The sequence below is a fragment of the Lynx rufus genome, unplaced genomic scaffold (genome assembly GCF_022079265.1).
Source record: "Lynx rufus isolate CCGP_SWC_20201006 ecotype Redwood Valley unplaced genomic scaffold, mLynRuf1.p SCAF_3, whole genome shotgun sequence".
NCBI classification, from domain to species: Eukaryota; Metazoa; Chordata; class Mammalia; order Carnivora; family Felidae; genus Lynx; species Lynx rufus.
Genome location: NW_025814845.1, coordinates 132076829 through 132093249, shown reverse-complemented (window position 1 = coordinate 132093249; position 16421 = coordinate 132076829). Strand labels below are relative to the sequence as shown.

At 35.9% G+C, this 16421-nt stretch overlaps 1 protein-coding gene across 1 annotated transcript in view; it reads right to left on the bottom strand.

Annotated features, from left to right (window-relative positions):
• Window positions 1-3969: 3969 nt before the first annotated feature.
• The window catches only part of GLRB (glycine receptor beta), a 93070-nt gene continuing 80618 nt past the window's right edge, over window positions 3970-16421 (bottom strand). The window contains exon 9 of the mRNA XM_047092078.1: window positions 3970-4266. Within this exon, the coding sequence (XP_046948034.1) occupies window positions 3970-4266 (297 nt within the window). The remainder of the gene's footprint in view (window positions 4267-16421) is intronic.

Below are 16421 nucleotides of genomic sequence, written 5' to 3'. Positions count from 1 at the left end.
GGGCAATTGGCAAATTGGAATAAAGTCTCTAGAATATAGCATTTTATTAATGTTAATTTCTTGATATGGATACTTGGCATTATGGTGGTACCAAGTTCTTGTTTAGGAAACGTACACTGAAGTTTGTAGAGGTAAAGGGACATCATCATATCTTTATGCAACTTTATTTTCAATGTTTCAGAAAAAAATGTCTCAAGGACACACACACGCACTCACACACGCACACTTACACACACGCACACATGCATACACACACAGTAGTGGGGAACAAAGCAAATATGATAAAATATTCACATTTGAGGAAACTGGATAAATGGTACACAGGAATTCTTTGGAATATTTTTGCAAACTTTCTAAAAGTCTGAAACAATTTCAAAAGAGCTATAAAAGTAATATGCCAATGACATAAAACAGGTTAAGAGATGACTAGGTTGTGAGAGTTTATCATGATGAAAAGCTACATTTGTAGCTTTTAGGAGGGAAATCTGGGAGAACTCCCCAAATCTAAAATGTATACATCTTTCAACTCAGTAACTTCACTTCTGGCATTTGTCTCATGGAAGAATACTCATATGTGCACAAATTTCTGTTTAAGAGGAAGCTACCTTCAGGCATATTCATGCTATAAAATAATAGGAGACAGAAGATAGACCTATGAATGTCCAATATGTCCTCACAAAGAAAGATCTCCAAGACATATTAAACAAAAAATAAGCTAATTGCAAAACCAAACATATGGTAAAATCCCCTTTATGTTAAATCCCATTACATTAAATTATCTTTCATATTTAAAAATTGGATGGGGGGGCACCTGGGTGGCTTAGTCGGTTAAGTGCCCAACATTGGCTCCGGTCATGATCTCACGGTTCATGGGTTTGAACTCCACATCAGGCTCTGGGCTGACAGTTCAGAGTCTGGAGCCTGCTTTGGAATCTGTGTCTCCCTCTCTCTCTGTATCCCTCCTTGACTTGTGCTCTCTCTCTCTCAAAAATAAATAAATGAACATTAAAAAAAAACACAACTGGATAAGGGTGCCTGGGTGGCTCAGTCATTTAAGGGTCCAACTTTGGCTCAGGTCATGATCTTGGGGTTCGTGGATTCAAGGCCCACATTAGGTTCTGTGCTGACAGCTCAGGGCCTGGAGCCTGCTTTGGATTCTGTGTCTCCCTCTCTCTCTGCCCCTCGCCCACTCATGCTTTGTCTCTGTGTCTCTCTCAAAAATAAATAAATGTTAAAAAAAAATTTTAATTAACAATTTGATTTAAAAAAATGGATAGAGTTGTAAATGCCTAAGGCAGATGCCTAAGGTGGTGACCTCTGGGGAAAAGAGAAAAGAGCTTGGAGAGCAGCTGCCATGACAGCAACTTTGAGTGCTTACTCGAAATACATCTTGGTTTCTAATACATCAAGGTATTCATATCTTACTTGGGTAATTAAAAAAAATGAGTATCACACAGTTCAAAAATAAGCTGATATGAGGTGCCTGGATGGCTCAGTCAGTGGAGCATGTGACTCTTGAGCTCAGGATTGTGAGTTCAAGCCCCACATTGGGTGTGAAGCCTACCTGATGAAAATAATAATAATAATAAGCTAAGTTCTAGCGGAGCGAGTCTGTTCTAACAGTCTGATAAGGAATGGGAAAGGGCAAGTGAATTAGGGTTGTGTCAGCAGAAACAGAGAGGGGGAAGTGGCAGGTGTGAGAGGGAGAATCTATATGCGTCGGTACTTGAACGGGTGTAGAGTGAGAGAAGGAAAGAAGATTTAATATGGCTGACTGCAACAGGGACGGCTTTAACAGGAATAGGGAATAAGAGAACCTACTGATTGTGAGGACAAGATAATTTTTATTTTGGAGACACTGGATCTGAGATACTGAGATACAGGTAAATACACTGCAAGTCTCCTAGAAACACATAATATTTAAAGACACAGACCAGAACTACCCTGGGGTTAAGCGACTAAGTCCTTGAGATAATAATTATAGAACAACTGTTAAGCGGACACTAATTGGACTTCATTGTTATGATCACTGTCTAATGTTCCACTTGAAGTTCTATATACACACTTAATCCTTAGATGGCTATGTATTTAGTTTGGTATTAAAATTGATCTTAGGAGGCTAAAATATTACAGAAAGGAATTCATTCACATTATTTTCAATAAATAAATTCTTGTATAATGAAACCTGTCTTCCATTTGGTACATTTCCCACTTAAAACTCTATATCTAAATCAAACTTCTGAATATGAGTGAAATTTGCAGAAATATAAAAAATGTATTATAAGCAAATGCCATTTTTATAAATAAAAGTTGTAAATGGTTTAAGTCTTACTCAAGGCATTTTCTTCCTAGCATCGTTCCATTAAAATGTTACTGCCTTGGGTCCTTGCAGGATATTGAAGTCCATCAGTAGGGTTACTTGTGGCATTTTAAAACTATTCAGATGGCTGAGCTTTTGCAACTAGGGGGTGCTGAAGTTCTACAGAGGGTTAGATTACATCTTATTTTTTTAAAAATCTGGTAATCGGTGAAAATTTTTAAAAGTTAAAGTCTTTAATAAAATAGCATTGAATGACACAGAGCAATTTGCATAAACAATATTTAAACACACTTTATTGTCGAATTAACCATATAAACTCTCATCTGCGACAGAACTCTCCAAATAATGTAAATATACTTATTTGGTCTTATGTTTGTGTTATATGAATTACTGATAATTCCAATTTCAACTATGGAGAAATAAAAAGGTACATTGGGTGGATACCACTAGGATATAGGACACTTATAGACCAGAAATTGCCTACTTTCAAACTGAAGATCAAAGTAAATAAATCTAAGTAATCTAGACTTGTAGCAAGAACAAAAATACAACTAGAAGGCCTAACATAGACAAAGACATTATATACTTAATCTTTAAGTGTTTTATCACAAATCCGAAATTATTCAAATAAAAAAGAAATGAATTTAAAAAATTTAGTTTTACTTTAAAATATGTAAGCATTTTAATAAAATAAAGAAGCTAAAATCCTTCAAAGATTTTTTTTTTCAAACTCGTTACTTCTAATAATAGGGTATTTTCCTCTTGGTTCTTTAAAAATTATGTGGAATCATATATCCATTATTATATTCCAATTTAAAATATTTATGACTCTTTAAGGCACAATGATTTTGTATATTCTATATCAACAAAATGAAATCCATGAAAATATATTTAGTCTTTAAGATGGATTAAATAGAATTTCTTTTGTCAGAAACATTTAATCAATGTATCTATCCTTTATTTTTATCAGAAGCCAGAATTCAGTATGAATTTATGTAAATCCAGATGTCCCTTTGTTTCAAAAATGCTTACCGTGTTTCATAACCTGGCATTTTGACAACACAGACACACTTTAAAATGAGCTGATTTTACAAACTAGTAACTTTTTGAACTTTATTTCTCCACAGAGCCCACATAATTATAGTTAATATATTTCTACTTACAAAGTTTAAACAATATGTAATATAATTTTTGCTTAATCTGTGATAGTACCATCTAAAATTATACAAGAATAAGATGGCTTTCTCTGAAAGTTACAAGGAAGGAAATTTGAAATACTACATACATTAGAGTGGTCATCATAACAGGATCCAGCGTGCACATCATTTTATTATCAGAATTATGTGAAATATTTGCAATTTACACTAACCGAAGAGAACGGTTTAGATTTTATTGTATGGAGTATGCTTATCCTTCATTTATTCCTAAAGCAATATGTTTGCTATACATATATACATCATCAGTAGAGCACAGACGTAACAAGATCATGCTGCCATTTGAAAGTTAGGTGCCACATTTTTATTACAATCACATGGCATCCAAAATGCAATATATTGCTATGAAAATGCAAAATTTTTCAGACTGGCATTTATGAATGAGGTTGGTCACAATGACATGGGATTTTATTTTACACAAATGAAAAAGATTTATCATAAATATATAGACCAATATATAACATTGAAGAACAAGAAGCAGAAAGGAAACAATGCTCTTGCGTAAAGATCAATTCTCTTAGCTGCTGTTGGAATAACAGGTTTGGCAGGGGGTGGCTTCTTGTTGTTCTTTGCCTGAGATTTCCCAAGCCCATTGTTGACTTCAATAGGTTTTCCATAGCAGTCATAATTGGATAATTCAAAATCTCTTGGTAAGCTTCCAACAATGCTGAAGTCATTAGACCTCAGGTCAGACTTAGAGGTGCAAACCTTTTTGCATCTTGTCTCTCCAACCTGAGAATAAAAATTAAGGACAGGGTATATTTAATTTTTTTCTATTCATAAAACATCTCTTCAAAAGGATATTTAAAAAATCTGATGGTCTAATCAGTTGACTATTATCTCTGTTTGGCAAAACAATTTAATAGCAACTGATTAGACCATCGGGTTACCTGAACATTTAGGGCTTGAAAATGTTGCCCATATAACAAGGCTTATGTCATGGAATAAACTTTTGACAGGTTATTTTATGTCAAAGGATCAAAGCGCAAACCAACATTTATCTCAGGCGCTCCCAGGCTTGTGAGAGTTCTCAGCTGAAATACCAATGAATAAAAATCCAATATTTAACCATAACACAGACCACATTACCACAATATGTGGATTACGGAAATCTTCTGGTATTTCTAACCTTTGACTTCCCCATGGATTCTATTTCCAAAGACGGTGGTTTATAAATGACTGAGGCATTTATCTCCTCAATGAGACAGATTCTGTCTCCAAACCACACTCACAAACAAGATCTAAAAGATGGTCACAATTACCATGAACCAAAGATTTACTGGTGAAAGGCATCCATTCCTAATTTGTTGACTAAATTTGAAGAGCCAACCACACTCAGAGAATCTAAAGAAATTGTGTGTATTTCAGCCAGATCATAAGCCATAGAGATTATTCAGTTGATGGTCTCTGAATTATTAAATCTGAATTCATTCCCCATAACATACATAACAATTATTTTACACTGAACTCTAGCAATCAGAAATGCTCTTAGAAAAAACAGAGGTGTAGGCTAACCCCAGTGTCTAGGATAGCCCTGATATTACAAAAGGCCACAGAAGGGCCAGCTTTTGACTCTACTGCTTAATTTCCTACTGTTCTTACTCCTGAGTTCTATGCTTCACCTTTGGGATCTCCATTATCTATATTTACTGATTTGACTGAAAAAGGAAACTATGTCATTATATATACTGTCAGTATACTATAGTTTTTGCCTTATTAGTATAATACATATGGATTCTACTTACCCTAAGTTATGGCTGGGTAAAAGTTATGCTTACTCTAAGAGGTAAAACACATTATTTCCTAGAAGTACTTCAGGTAGCAGGACCTTATCCTTTATCTGAACAAATACTGAGACATATTTTCTGGGCCAGAGCCAGATGGCAGTGTCTAGAGGTGGATAGCACACATAATTAAGATACACTGAGTGGAAAAGCCAAAATATGTTTATGCATCTCCTGTCATTATATATGTAGGTTATTTCCATTTTTTTTCCAATTATGAACATGTATTGGTAATGTTATTTTTTCAGCTGGTATGCAAGTGTTAGCTTGATCATTATATACTTTATACCACATAGATATTTGTACAATCCCATTGAGTAAGAATTTTTAAAAAATACGTTTATATAAGCATAATTATACAAAAATACACAAGAAAGAAAAGATATGGAGTGCCAATATATTAACATATTTAGAGAATGTTTGTTATTAAATAGCCCAAATGGAAACACATTTCCATCCTGCTTTGATGGGACTTTGTTTTAGCTACCAGCAGCCAACCTTAAGAAACAGGATCCCCACCGCTTTTCTAATGTGCCGTTACAATTTGCCAATTGTGAGATCTCAGCTGAGCTTAGAAGAGTAATTGTGTCTTGATGAGGTATCTGGTTTTGACGGAGCAACCACAGGTCTAGTGTCTAGTCCATACCAATTTGTGCACTATGTCTATGACAATATCTGGCAAAAAAGAGGGGCTGGTGAATGAGAAAGACAGCAAAGGTAGCAACTAAAATCTAATTTAAATAGGACTTTGGGAAATCATATATATATATATATATACATATAAAATTCATGAATATATATACTTGACTATTATAAATATTTGACTGTACATGAGTATTATATATGTGAATATTATGAATTATGAATATAATGATTATATATGATAGAAAATAGACTTTATATATATAAAATTTACCTTTAGACCTTCCACTTAAGTTTCCCAATTGGAAATTTCAAAAGGCCATTTTCAGCAGTCTGTCATTTAAGCTCCACCACCATGACAGACTCACGCACATACACAGACTCATCATATTCACATTCACACACCTTCCGCGTAAGTGTGCCAGAAGGAAGCCCATATTTAAAGCTCACATTTTCCAGTGCTATCTGAGGAGTCGGTCTCAGTATGTACCACTGAACTTTTGTAAAGAGTAAAATGACTACCTTCACTGGAACAGAGGTTGAGAACAGGCTCTACATATCAAATCTGTGCACTATCCTCAGACTCTCAGAGTAATCTGCAAAATCTGGGACTCTGTAGATATCCCAGTCTTTCTCCCTTTAGAATTCTCTAAGAAATCTAAAGTTTTAGATTCACTAACTGTGCTTTAGAATCCACTTATCAAAACAAAGGAGTATTCGGGCTTCTGCCAATAGACTTAAGAAGCATGTTTCTTCTCGGTAATTTTACTTTTTCACAAAGAAAGAGATGCATATTTACATGAGAAATACATTTACTTTAAGTCATATTTTATACACACCTACATAGCTATAAGTATAGTTTTAGTATCTATAAATAACTAAACAAGTAATCAAATTTATATGATATTGTAACCTAAGTCACACATAAATGCTTCACATTTTCTAATCTGTTTTATTTACATAAACATATTCTTAGATTCTGCTAGCAATTTTAATAATTTTAAAATTTTACCTACACAGTTTATTCAAAATGTGACACAGGATGTTATATTTATTCAGAGAGTTTATTTAAATATAGTAAACATGTCAGTAAGAGAAGAATAATTTCTTCAATGTTAAAATAATAAAATAGAAAAGTACTCCAAAGGGCTTCAATTTGGTTATACTAAATCTTCAATCATTTTATTTATTAAAACCTCTTTTAGAAACGTAGTTGAAGATTCTTCTATTTGAAAAGAGTAGGGGTGTGTGTGTGTGTGTGTGTGTGTGTGTGTGTGTGTACTGATGGAGAGAACCTCTTCTACAGAAATATTTTTTAATTATGTGACACAACTGAGAAAGAAATAAGAAGTCCTCAGATTCCTTAAATAAGTCATGATTCATTAACAAGTTGGCTGCTCTCCCCTTTTTCCATTCATCAGAGATTTTATACAAACATAACTTTTTATTTAGTTAATACTCTCCACACATAATTATCATATCTAATATGTACATAAAAGTACAAAAGTATTTATTAAAATGTTTTAAGCAATTATAATATCACATGAAGAGAGATTCAATAAACTCCTTATAAATGAGTTTTTCTCAGATAAATGTGTCTTAATTTCATCATATAAACTTGTCACTTTTGAAAATCACTGGTAGCAAAAATGAGGTAGCAAAAATGATAATGAAACTGTCAGGAATAAAAAAAAATGATGCAGAGAATAACTTACTAATGTTTCAAACTGAAGCCGTAAGATTTTCTTTGTTGTCCTTTTCAGTTTGAGTCACACATTTAAAGGCAAATAACCTTATGCAATATTCCTTGACCAGAAGACTTACGCATGATTTTGTGGTGATAAAGATACCTTTTGCAGGTGATGAAAATACGTTCAGAAGGGAATAATCTCTATATATTTTACTAAATTTAAGTCATTCCTTATTTTTAAAAATTTAACATTACCATAGGAAACAACTATACCATTGAAGCATGAACAGTAGATTTTATTTTTAATTCAATCAAATCCAAAAGCAAGGATACTATTTTTGTCTTTCATTCACAACTTTCTTGTGAATGGTACACGGCACACACTAGGCATTGAGAATAGGGTGGTATTAACAACAGTAGGTCCTCACTGTTTTTGCTGAATTAAAAGAAAGAAATGTGCGAGTGAACAAACAAATTAGTAAACAAAATATTGTAATGGTTGAGGAAGTCCTAAATTTACCTGGAAAATTATGTATGTATGATGACAGATTTATGTATGCAGCTAAAATTATAAAAACACGTTAAAAGCTAGATTAAACTATCATTGCTCTTACATTTTTTTATATCTTCCCTTTTCTTAGCAAGGACAGTATTATTTTAAATATCAGCATCAAAAATTTCCTATAATCCAAATTTCACCGTGCTTCCAATTACTATTCCTATGCTGTCTAAAAATAAATGACATATCATTTTGAAACCATGCCCCACAGTGTTAATGAGACTGAAACCAGCAGAAAGTTTAAAGGTTGTTTTTTAGAGAATTGTTTCTCCCTAATCAGCTATTGTGTCTTTTCAGACCCCACTAACAAATCCACTAGTTGTTTCTACAGAGGCTTGAACTCAAGGTCAACTGATATAGTTCCAGCCTATGAACAAGCAAAGCCCTGCATTCCTTAACAGATAATGAGCCTAAGACCCCATTCCAGTTTATGCCAGCTCTTGGAACATGCCCATAGACCCTTGTCCTTGGCGTAAAATAACCTCCTGACTGACGCCAGGAGCTGAATTTTTCCTCCTCTGGTGTTAAGTCCCCACCCCAAAGTGAACATGGGATGTATGCTGCATGTATGTTTGCTCAATATGTGTATTCCACCTTTCCTCATGAATAGTCATAAGTTTCCCTGCCCTTTTCATCAACATATATATAATCTCCTACCCTGAATTCCCCTTTAAAAACCCTGCTCCTTAACCTGGAACCTCGGAGATGGTCCTTGGACACCAATCCGCTGTCTCCCCAGGTTGCCAGACTCCTAAATAAAGGAATCTTTCCTTTCCGGCCAGCACCTGTCTTTTGAGTATTACCTTTCCAGTGGCAAGCAGCCAAAGTTGGGTTTTGCTAACAATTTCATTGAAATTACTTAGCAAAAGTTTGTGATTTGAAAGCAAAATACACTGGAACAGATGCATTTTGAAACCAAAACTATATTTTTCACAGGAAAACCATCAATGAAAAAAGAAACAATTTTTTAATTTCTTTTTTCACATACTTTTATGTGTCAATGTGTAACAATCTTACTGAATTTATCAAGCTTACACATTTGCTCTAAGTTTTATACACACACACACACACACACACACACACACACACACACACATATATATATATTAAAGCTAAGCTATTTTCGGTTGCATTCATGTTCTGAAATCTTTCTCAGGGTACAAATACTACATAGGTCCAATGTTCATTTTAGAAATTGCATTTGGGGGCGCCTGGGTGGCTCAGTTGGTTAAGCGTCCAACTTAGGCTCAGGTCATGATCTCACGGTTCATGGGTTCAAGCCCTGCATTGGGCTCTGTGCTGACAGCTCAGAGCCTGGAGCCTGCTTCAGATCCTGTCTCCCTCTCTCTCTGTCTCTGTCCCCGACTTGCACTCTCTCTCTCTCTCTTATATAAATAAACATTAAATTAAAAAAAAAAATAAATTGCATATGGCCTGTAAGCAATGAGAGTAATTTACATTTATTTCTGGAGATAAAAATTTCTGGCCAACTTTTAAACTCCCTAAGCATCACTCTATGACTTCTGTAGCAGAATGTAGCAGGTTCAGAATTAAGACACGTGCGTTTCTATTGGCAACCCAAACATAGAGAATTGAAATACAGAAGTTCTTAAATATGATGAAGTTTTCTTCATTGGGAAATTATTTTAATGCCTGAAGACTAAAATTTAAATAATATAATTCTGGGGGAGAGTTCAAGATGGCATAGAATATCCTGAACTCACCCCTCCCATGGACATAACAAATCCATAACTGCATATGGAATAATTCCCTCTGAAGGGGATTGAGAAACTGGATTGAGAAGCTCAGGTGCTGACTCACGTGACATGGAAAGCAGTGCAATGAAGGGGATTGAGAAGCTGGATGAACAGAGCCTCTGCAACAAGGAACAACAAAATGGGTAGAAGAGGCAGAGACACTGTCTTGCTAAGGAAAAAAACACACCCGAGGTGCAGCACTCCATGGATTGGAGGGATCTCAAAGATACAGAAGTTTATTTACCCTGAGGAGTGAAATATTGGAACTCCATGTAAGGCACATTACCCCTTAGATTCTGCACAGGAGAGAGGAACCCCCAAAATACCCAACTCTGGAAACTTACAAGGAATATATCCAGGAAAACTATGAAACTATAGTGACAGAATAACCCACTTTTAAAAAGCTCATGTGCTGGCTCACTTGACATGGAAAGCAGTGCAAGAAACACGATCAAAAAGTGCGTATCTATAGGTGAAGGAGGCCTCCTTACTAATGCACCCACTAGAGAGGCAGGAGAAAGCTGGGCCTCTCTCTCCCCAGGAACTGAGACACTGGAGGCAGCCATTTTTACTATCTTGTTCTGCCATACTGATTTTGGCACTGGGGAGCACCATTTTGGATTTTCCCTCTAGACTGCTAATGTCAGAGGGCATGATCCACCAAGAGTGTCAAACAAGCCTGGGCCTTGTCTAGGCCTTACAGCCAACAGCATAATAACCCTACCCACCAGTGCATCTGCACAATGACAGCCGGGCATCGCAGCCAGCTGGTCCAGGGCCACTCCCACCTATCATGTACCCACAGCAGTCATTTCCCCACCACAACAGGAGAGTGCACACAGACTACACAGGGGACATTCCTGGAGCAACCTTGTTCTGGAGACCAGGGGGAATTGCCCTTCTGGGCCCCACAGGACAACTTCTACATAAAGCTACTCCTTCAAGACCAGGAAAAGGAGCTGAACTACCCAATACATATAGAGAAAGTCAGGCAAATGAAGAGACAGAGGAATATGTTCAAAATAAAAGAACAAGACAAACCTCAGAAAAAGAACTAAATGAATGCAGCAAAGCAATCTACTTGATAAAGAGTTCATAGTAATGGTCATAAAAATGCCTATCAAACTCAGGAGAAGAAAGGATGAACACAGTGAGAATTTTAACAAAGCTGGAAAATATAAGAAGGTACCAACCAGAGCTGAAGAATGCAATAACAGAAATTATAAATACATCAGAGGGAATAAACAGCACATTATATGATATATAATAATAGATCAGCAATCTAGAGGACAAGATAGTGAAAATAACCCAAACTGAACAATGAAAAGAAAAAAAGGATTTTAAAACATAGGATAATTTAAGAGATCTTTGGGACAATATCAAATGTGCTAACATTCACATTAGAACTCATATAACTCAATATCAAAAACAAAATAAAACAATCCAGTTAAAAACTGGGAAGACGACCTGAATAGATACTTTTCCAAAGAATATATGCAGATAATCAGCAGGCACATGAAAAGATGCTCCGCATCACTAACAATCAGGAAAATTCAAATCAAAACCACAATGAGTTATCATACAACATCAGTCAGAATGTCTACTATCAAAAAGATAATAAGTAACAAGTGTTGGTGAGGATGTACACAGAAGGCAATCCTTGTGCACTATTGGTGGAAATGTAAACTGGAAAGTAGTGTGGAGGTTCCCGAAAAAAATTAAAAAGAGAGCCACCATTTGATCCTGCAATTCTGCTCCTGGGTATTTATCTGAAGAAAATGAAAACACTAATTCAAAAAGACATATGTACCCCAATGTTTACTGCAGCATTATTTACAATAGCCAAGGTATAGAAGCACCTAGGTGTCCACTGATAGATGATTGGATAAAGAAGATGTGGTAAATACATACAATGGAGTATTACTCAACCACAAGAAAGAATGAAAACTTGTCATTTGTGACCACATGGGGGGACCTAGAGAGTATTATGCTAAGTGAAATAAGTCAGTAAAAGGTAAATACTGTATGATTTCACTTATATTTGGAGTTAAAAGCAAAACAAACAAGCAAACAAAACAAAACAAACAGACTCATAGATACAGAGAACAAACTGATGGTTGTTGGAGGAGGGGGGCAGGAGGATGGATGAAATAGGTACAAGGAATTAAAAGATACAATCTTCTTATATAAAAATAAGTGAGACGCAACAGGTAAATTGCAGCATAGGGAATAAAGTCAATAATTTTGTAACAATTTTGTAAGGTGAGAGATGGTGACAAACCTTACTGTACTGAACATTTCCTAGTGTATATAAGTATCAAATCATTATGTTGTACATATGAAACTAATTCAATATTGTGTAGCAATTATTCTTTGATAAAAAATAAATAATTCAGTCTAACGTTCTAGATCCTATTTATCCTTTGTATCTATTTTCACAAATAATTTTGATATGTTCTATAGTACTCTGAAAATCTGCTTCCAATGAATCTCTTGTATCAATCCCACTGCATCGAATATATTAAGATTCCAAATTCCTTGCACATTGGTGTTCCCTATTACTAGATAATTTCTGCAATTATCCAGGCCCCGTGACATGCCATAAAATGGAACTGATTGTGGCACTACTGAAAATCAAGCACCCATTCCATAGAACGTCTTTGTTTTCTTCTCTAGATCACTTAACCAGAGTTCAAGTTAGTGGGTAGGGGGATTAGGAGGTAGGAAAAATGAGAAAGTGGTAAAAGACTAGGAGATATAAATTGGGGGACTGATAGCTAGGGCCACATATTTAAGGAGTCCATATAGTGACATGTCCATATAAAAAAGGGGGCTCAAGTATTCCTCCTTCCATTTCTGGAATGGAGAAATAAGTATGTTTAGAAGGAAAAGCAAAGTTCCTCACAAGGAGCTAGCATGCTTCAAATACCAGTTTTTTTGTTTTTCGTTTTTTTGGTTTTTTTTTATGTTCTGAAGCACCCTTAACCAGCCATGAGCTCTTCCAAGGTACTATTTGGTGGTTTGGGTCATAACAGAAAGTAAAGTAAAATACTGGGGGAAAGAACCAATATTTCTCTGAAAAGGTGTGTTCCTGGTGCAGGAATGCAGTAAGTCTGAAACAGTCCAATAGGTAGAGCAGCTGTCACATAACTGAAGTGTTAAGAGTAGCTCAGTTACGTGTCTAATCACTAGGGTGTGGCAGCCAGGCTACAGGTTCAGTGAGGATGCTGGGAGACTTGAAAAGAGTATTGGGGAACTCTGCTCCCAGGAAGATGTAGTAGGCATATACTGGACGTTATATAAAACAAACCTAAGAAGACTGTGAACAGTGGAGAAACAACCATTCTCCAGTTGTGGACCTTCAGACGCATGGAACAACATGGTGTAAGTGTGCTTTTTGCCTCATATATCCCAGATTTGAAGCTGAAGGAGCTGAAATTCAAAATGAAATTGGTACAGATAAAAATATCTCCAATAAAAGTCTAATTCCTCTAGCCAAAGGACAAAGAAAAGAGTAGCTTAGCAAGACAAAAAACTTTTTTAATTTTTATTTATTTTTTTTAATTTTAGAGAGAGAGCATGCCAGGGAGAAGGGCAGAGGTAGAGAGAGAGAATCTCAAGCAGGCTCCACACTCAGGACAGAGTCCAATGTGGGGCTTGATTCCATGACCCTGGGATCATGACCTGAGCTGAAATCAAGAGTCAGACGCTCAACCAACTGAGCCATCCATGCACCCCAAGACAAAAAACTTTTAGACAATGTTCTCTCTAGTCCAGTCAAACACCACACACAAAAAGGTGACCCCATCCCCACCCATGCCAGCAAAGGTTGAGTGGGGAGCTGAGTCTTCCACCTTTAGAGGCTGTAACAAGGTGCCCAACACTCCCACCGCAGTGGTATCAGAGAAGACCCATTAAGGAGAGAGGACTCCCATCTCCATAGACCACTAACAAGTCCCTGCTTCCCCCATTGCATCAGAGGAGACTGTGCAGGCAGCATGGACTTCCACCCCTACCCAGCAGAAACAGACTGCTTCTCCTCTTCCACACTGGAGGTGATGTCACAGGAGCCCTAGCTGAGGGGCAGGAATTTTATCACCACAAAGTGGTAATGAGGGCACCCCCCCCCACACACACACACTGTGTATCAGTGGAGACCACATGGGTAATTAAAAACTAGCAGTCCCACCCTGCAACAATAAAGAGCCCCCAGCTATACTGTGTCAAGCCCTGGACTTCTACTTCCACTGAAGTCCTGAAGCAGCACCCTTCCTTCTCCCAGCAGGACAGGGCCAGAGAAAGCCATCTAACACAGAAAGTTTCAATAAGATTCAGAGTCCATAACAAACTATGAAAATGTCCAGGTTTCAATAGAAAACCATTCATCATACGAAGAACTGGAGAAGATCTCAAACTGAATTTTTTAAAAAACAGAGTCTGTAGATAACAACACCGAAATGAAAAATGTGTTAGAATCATCTGAGAGAGGTTCTAAAACATGGATGATAAAAAAAAAAAATATTTCAATCAGGTATTATGAACATTTGTTTGAAAGCACTGACAAATAGAAAGACTGAGCAAAGAAATACAAAATCTCAGCAAAAAGAAAGTCCAAATGGAAATTTTGTAACTGAAAAATACATTCAGCAAAATATAAATCTCAGTGGATAAGCTCATCAGAAAAAATGGAAGGGGCAGAAAAAAAGAATCAGTGAATTAAAAGATATAACCAAAGAAATTATCCAATCTGAACAAAACAGAAAAAAATTGACTATACAAAATGAAGAGAGTCTCAGGGATCTGTGGGACTATAACAAAGGATTTAACAGTTGCGTCATCAGAGGCTCAGAAAGATGGGAGAAAGAAGGTGAGTCTGCAAAGGGTACTCAAAAAAAAATAACAGTCGAAAACTGCAAATTTGACAAGAAACATAAGCCTACATTTTTAAATAAGCTGAATAAATTCCCAAACAGGATAAACCCAAAGAAATCCCCACCAAAACACAGACTTTAAGGATAATAAAGACCAAAAGAAGTCTTGAATGCAGCCAGACAAAAATGAGTTTACCCTCAGGGGAAAACCGATATGAATGAAGAGGAGTTCTCATCAGGAGCCATGGAAGCCAGATGGAGGGAGGAGGCACAATATTTTTTACATGCTAAAAGAAAAGAATTGTCAACCTAGAATCTTATACCCAGTGAAAATATCCTTCAGAAATAAAGGGGAAATCAAGATTTTCTCAGATGAAGGAAAACTAGCTGAATATGTTACCAGCAGTGCTCCTCAAAATATTGAATAAAGGAAATTCTCTATAAGTAAACAATGAAAGACATATCAGAGTAAAAGAAAGAACATGGTGAGCAAAAATATGCATAAATGCAATAAGCTTTCCTTCTCCCGTGCAGTTTCCTAAAGTATATTCGATGGTGAAATAAAAAGTAGAATGCTTTCTAATTAGATTCTCAGAAATATTTACAAGTCTATCATAAATAGAAAGTTAAAGTGACATTAAAGGATGTAATATTTTTACACATCACACAAACTGGTAAAATAATGACACCAGCAGACTTTGATAAGTTATGTACATATAATTAGTACCTAGGACAATCACTAAACAAGATGGATAAAGAGACACACTTTCAAACACAATATAGAAAACTCACAAAATGTCATTCTCAAAAATGTTTAAGTAACCTTCATGAAAGCAAGAAACAGAAAAGAGGGAGATAAAAAATGGGATAAGCAGAAAAGAAAACATAAAACAATAGACTGAAGCCCTAACATATCACTACTTAGATTAAATCATATCATCTAAACATACCAATTAAAACATGAGAGTGGTGGAGCGGTTCAAAGTCATAAATCAACTATATATGTTGTCGACCAGAAACTTACTTCAAACATAATGATTTAGACATGCTGGATGGAAAAGGATGGAAAAAGATATGTCAAATATATGACTTCTCTAAGGTCATGATCGTTCTTTATTAACAAACAGTTTAGCTTTATTTATCATAAAGAGAGTTAGGGTATGAAAGAATCATAAGGCCTTAAAAACCCTCCCACAAGGTAGCAACTAACACTACAAAGACTTGGCTGTAGATGCAGAAAATGAGTTTAATGACTTTACAAGAAATTAAAATTTTCTAAAAAATATAGCTTCAGGCAGCACCACAAAAATAGTTTACTTTTCATATCTACAAATATGCACCTGGCATACTTGTCTAACATTCTAGGTAAGGGGTGTGATGGTAGATAACAAACTGAAAGAGTAATATTGGGCCAAAATATAGGCAGAGAAGGCAAGATTTTCAAGGTTGTAAGATGGTGTGAACCTATTAGTCTCCTGTGGAATGTACCAGGCTAATAAGCTCAATGGCAATAGCCTCCTGGTTTACTGGTCATCCCAAACAGAAGGTATCAATCAGGGGAGCTTTGGGGTAAGTAGAAACCTA